The sequence below is a fragment of the Pundamilia nyererei genome, unplaced genomic scaffold (assembly GCF_000239375.1).
Source record: "Pundamilia nyererei isolate P.nyererei 1_Seehausen unplaced genomic scaffold, PunNye1.0 scaffold00203, whole genome shotgun sequence".
Taxonomy (NCBI): Eukaryota; Metazoa; Chordata; class Actinopteri; order Cichliformes; family Cichlidae; genus Pundamilia; species Pundamilia nyererei.
In genome coordinates this window covers 565,380-568,240 of record NW_005187604.1, presented here as the reverse complement: position 1 = coordinate 568,240, position 2,861 = coordinate 565,380, and the positions used below count along the sequence as shown (strand labels likewise).

The following is a 2,861-nucleotide window of genomic DNA, read 5'->3' as shown; positions in this document are numbered from 1 at the left end:
AACCACAAGAAGCGAAGGTAGTTGCGGTGGTCTTCTCTGACAACAAAATTGTAAAACATTTGCTCCACGTCGGCCATGACAGCGTATGGGTCGGACCTGAAACGCATCAGAACTCCCACAAGAGTATTATTGAGATCTGGCCCTTTTAGTAGCACATCATTGAGAGAAACATTGTGCACTTGAATCAAAAACCACCCTAATTTTTCCTGGCTTCTGAGGGTGATAAATGCCAAAACTAGGGAGATACCAGCATTCTTGTTCTGGAGCTAAAGCTGGAGCTGGTTCAGCGTGGCCCTTACTGAACGTTTTGTCTAAAAACTCAATGTAATGTTCTTTCATTTCAGGTTTGTTTTTCAGTGTTTTGCGGAGCGTCATTAAGCGACTAAGGGCTTGGTCCCTATTGTTGGGTAAACGCTGTCTGGGGGAGCGAAATGGGAGTGGAGCTACCCAATTGTTCACCTCATCTTTAGTAAAGTCTCTGTGCATAATTTCCAGGAATAATGCATCTTCTACTGAAAGAGCCGTTTTGTCATCATCTGCTGTTTGCTGGAAAATGTGTCTGCCTACTTCTGCTTGTGTCTTCTCGAATTTAGGACAGCTTTCTGTGTATTTGTCTTTTATATAGATTTTTCTTGCACAGGGGCTAAGGGAGATAGGGCACCCGTTATTCAGAATGTCTGTCTTGAAAGAGTTTACTGTGGGTTTGTGGGCACCTGAGAGGCAGACATCGCCTACAACCACCCATCCCAGATCGAGGCGTTGGGCATAAGGTGCACTGTTTGGACCATTTATCTGACTGCGAACCTTGTGAGCTTGGATGATGTCCAGGCCCAAGAGGAGGAGAATGTCCGCGGCTGGGTCCAGAGGAGGGATCTGTGAAGCGAGTGCGTGTAGATGAGGGTGAGCCGACACAGCCTCCTTGGTGGGTATCTCATCTCTATTATCTGGAATGTGATCACATTCTGTCAGTGTGGGCAGCACCATGGACACTTCCCCATTTACATCCTGAATAACGAAATTAGTTGCTCTGCGTCCTCCAGCCTCTGACAAACCTGCACATGTTTTCATGGTGTATGGGAGCATAGTGCCTTTCACATTAAACATGTTGAAGAAAGCAGACCTGGCTAAGGATGAGTTGCTTTGATCATCCAACATGGCGTACATCCTCTTTTTCTCTTCAGGATTTGTGCGGGGATACACGTCGACTAAACAAATCTTAGAGCAGGATTTGCCTTTTAGACGTGGGCCACACACCTCTGTGCAAGCAGTTGTGGTTACAGGGCTTGAAGGATCAGACTTCCCGCCGTGGCTTTGAGGCAGGAGGTTAGAGTCCTTGGTTGCCCACAGAGGTGGGCCAGCACGCATGGCAGACACGTGAGCGTCACTGTTACATTCCGAGCATTGGATAATGGCTTTGCAATCGTTAGCTCGGTGACCTGTGGAAGAACAACACTTATAACAAATAGCATGTTCTTTGAGGATGCTTTTCCTTTCATCTAGTTTTTTTTGACCTAAAATCCCTGCATTTGGCAAGTGAATGGGGCTTGTGGTGAATAGGACATTGTCTGTCTGGGTTGAGAACTGACGTTCGAGCTGTGACATTTGTTTGACTAATATCTGTTCTGTTCACTGCAACCGCACCTCTGTATTTAGTTGGTTTCAACAATGGCTTATCAGGTTTTGGAGCTACTATGTTTGAACTTTGTAACATAAAGCTAGGATCTGTTTTCATTTCTGCATATTCATTTATAAACTGAACAAAATATGAGAAAGGTGGGTAAACTGCACCGTTGTCCTTTTTTGTATTTTGTCCCCTGTTTCACCCAGGACTCCTGGAGTCCGTAGGGGAGCTTTTCCACTATCGGGTTTATCCCCCTTGGGGTGTCCAGAAAGCTAAGGCCAGGTAGATAATTTTCACTTTGTGCATACTCTAACTCCAACAGGAGATCTGCAAGATCCTGCAATAAGTTAGTGTCCTTATTAGATATTTTTGGAAAAGACTGTAAGCGTTGGAAAAGTGACGCTTCAACTACCTCTGGAGAACCAAAACTTTTGTCCAGACGTTGCCACAAACGTTGAAGACCTGCGTGTGGGTTGTTCACATGGACCGCCCTGATCCTCAGCGCATGTTGTAGTGACTCCCCGCTGAGCCACTTGTTGAGAAGGTCAAGCTCTTCGCTGAACTTGAGGTTGAGGCCTTCTATGGCGTTGCGGAAAATGGACTTCCAGGACAAGTAAGACTCAGGACGGTTGTCGAAAACCTTGAATCCCGCTGTCAGCAGATCACGGCGTGCTAGATAGGCTGTGAAATCTGAGAGTTCAGTCTTTGGAGGCAATGAAGGTTTAGGCTGGATTGAAATGTCAGTTTTTCTGTTTATAGGAGGGGACTTTGGTTGCTCCTGATCTACAAAATCAGTGAGATGTTCACCTGGAGAGGAGGCAACTGGTGGTTGACTCTGTCGTAGATGCTGATCGTTGTTATTACCAACCAGTTGTCCTGTATCAGGCTTTCCGTCTTCATTAACTACCAAGCTGCGATTAGCGAAGTGAGCGTTCACATAATCTTGAGCACGTCTGATGGAAGGAGGTGTCTTAGAGGAGACTCCTTGTTCTGTGAGGTCAACGGCGTCATGCTCCTCATCGGCTGCCGCTTCCAGAACATGAGCTGCGGCGAGCGCTGCTTCAGCCTCACCCTCCTTCTTTAGAGCGTTTAGTGTTGCCTCGATGCGTGCCTTCTCAACCTCCATGTCAATCTGGCGTTTCGCGTACTGTGCTCTGGTGCGGGCGGCTTCTGCTTCTGCTCTGGCTCGGGCTGCAGCTTGACTGGTGGATGAACGACGTGAAGAGCGTGAAGAGCGTGA

The 2,861-nt window shown here is 47.1% G+C and overlaps 1 protein-coding gene across 1 annotated transcript; it reads right to left on the bottom strand.

Annotated features, from left to right (window-relative positions):
• Nucleotides 1–588: 588 nt before the first annotated feature.
• LOC102205856 (uncharacterized) lies at nucleotides 589–2,844 on the bottom strand. Its single transcript, XM_005747751.2, has 2 exons — nucleotides 2,034–2,844; nucleotides 589–944 (listed from the first exon to the last, which is right to left on the bottom strand). The coding sequence occupies exons 1-2, from the start codon at nucleotides 2,745–2,747 to the stop codon at nucleotides 789–791; spliced, it is 870 nt and encodes a 289-aa protein (XP_005747808.1). The 5' UTR covers nucleotides 2,748–2,844; the 3' UTR covers nucleotides 589–788.
• Nucleotides 2,845–2,861: the final 17 nt, after the last annotated feature.

Excerpts from the sequence above, each read along its gene's own strand:
- LOC102205856 (XM_005747751.2), bottom strand. The coding sequence starts at position 2,747 with ATGGAGGTTGAGAAGGCACGCATCGAGGCAACACTAAACGCTCTAAAG. Across the intron at positions 945-2,033 it reads AAAGTTTTGGTTCTCCAGAG|ATAATAGAGATGAGATACCC; the intron begins GTAGTTGAAGCG and ends ATCACATTCCAG.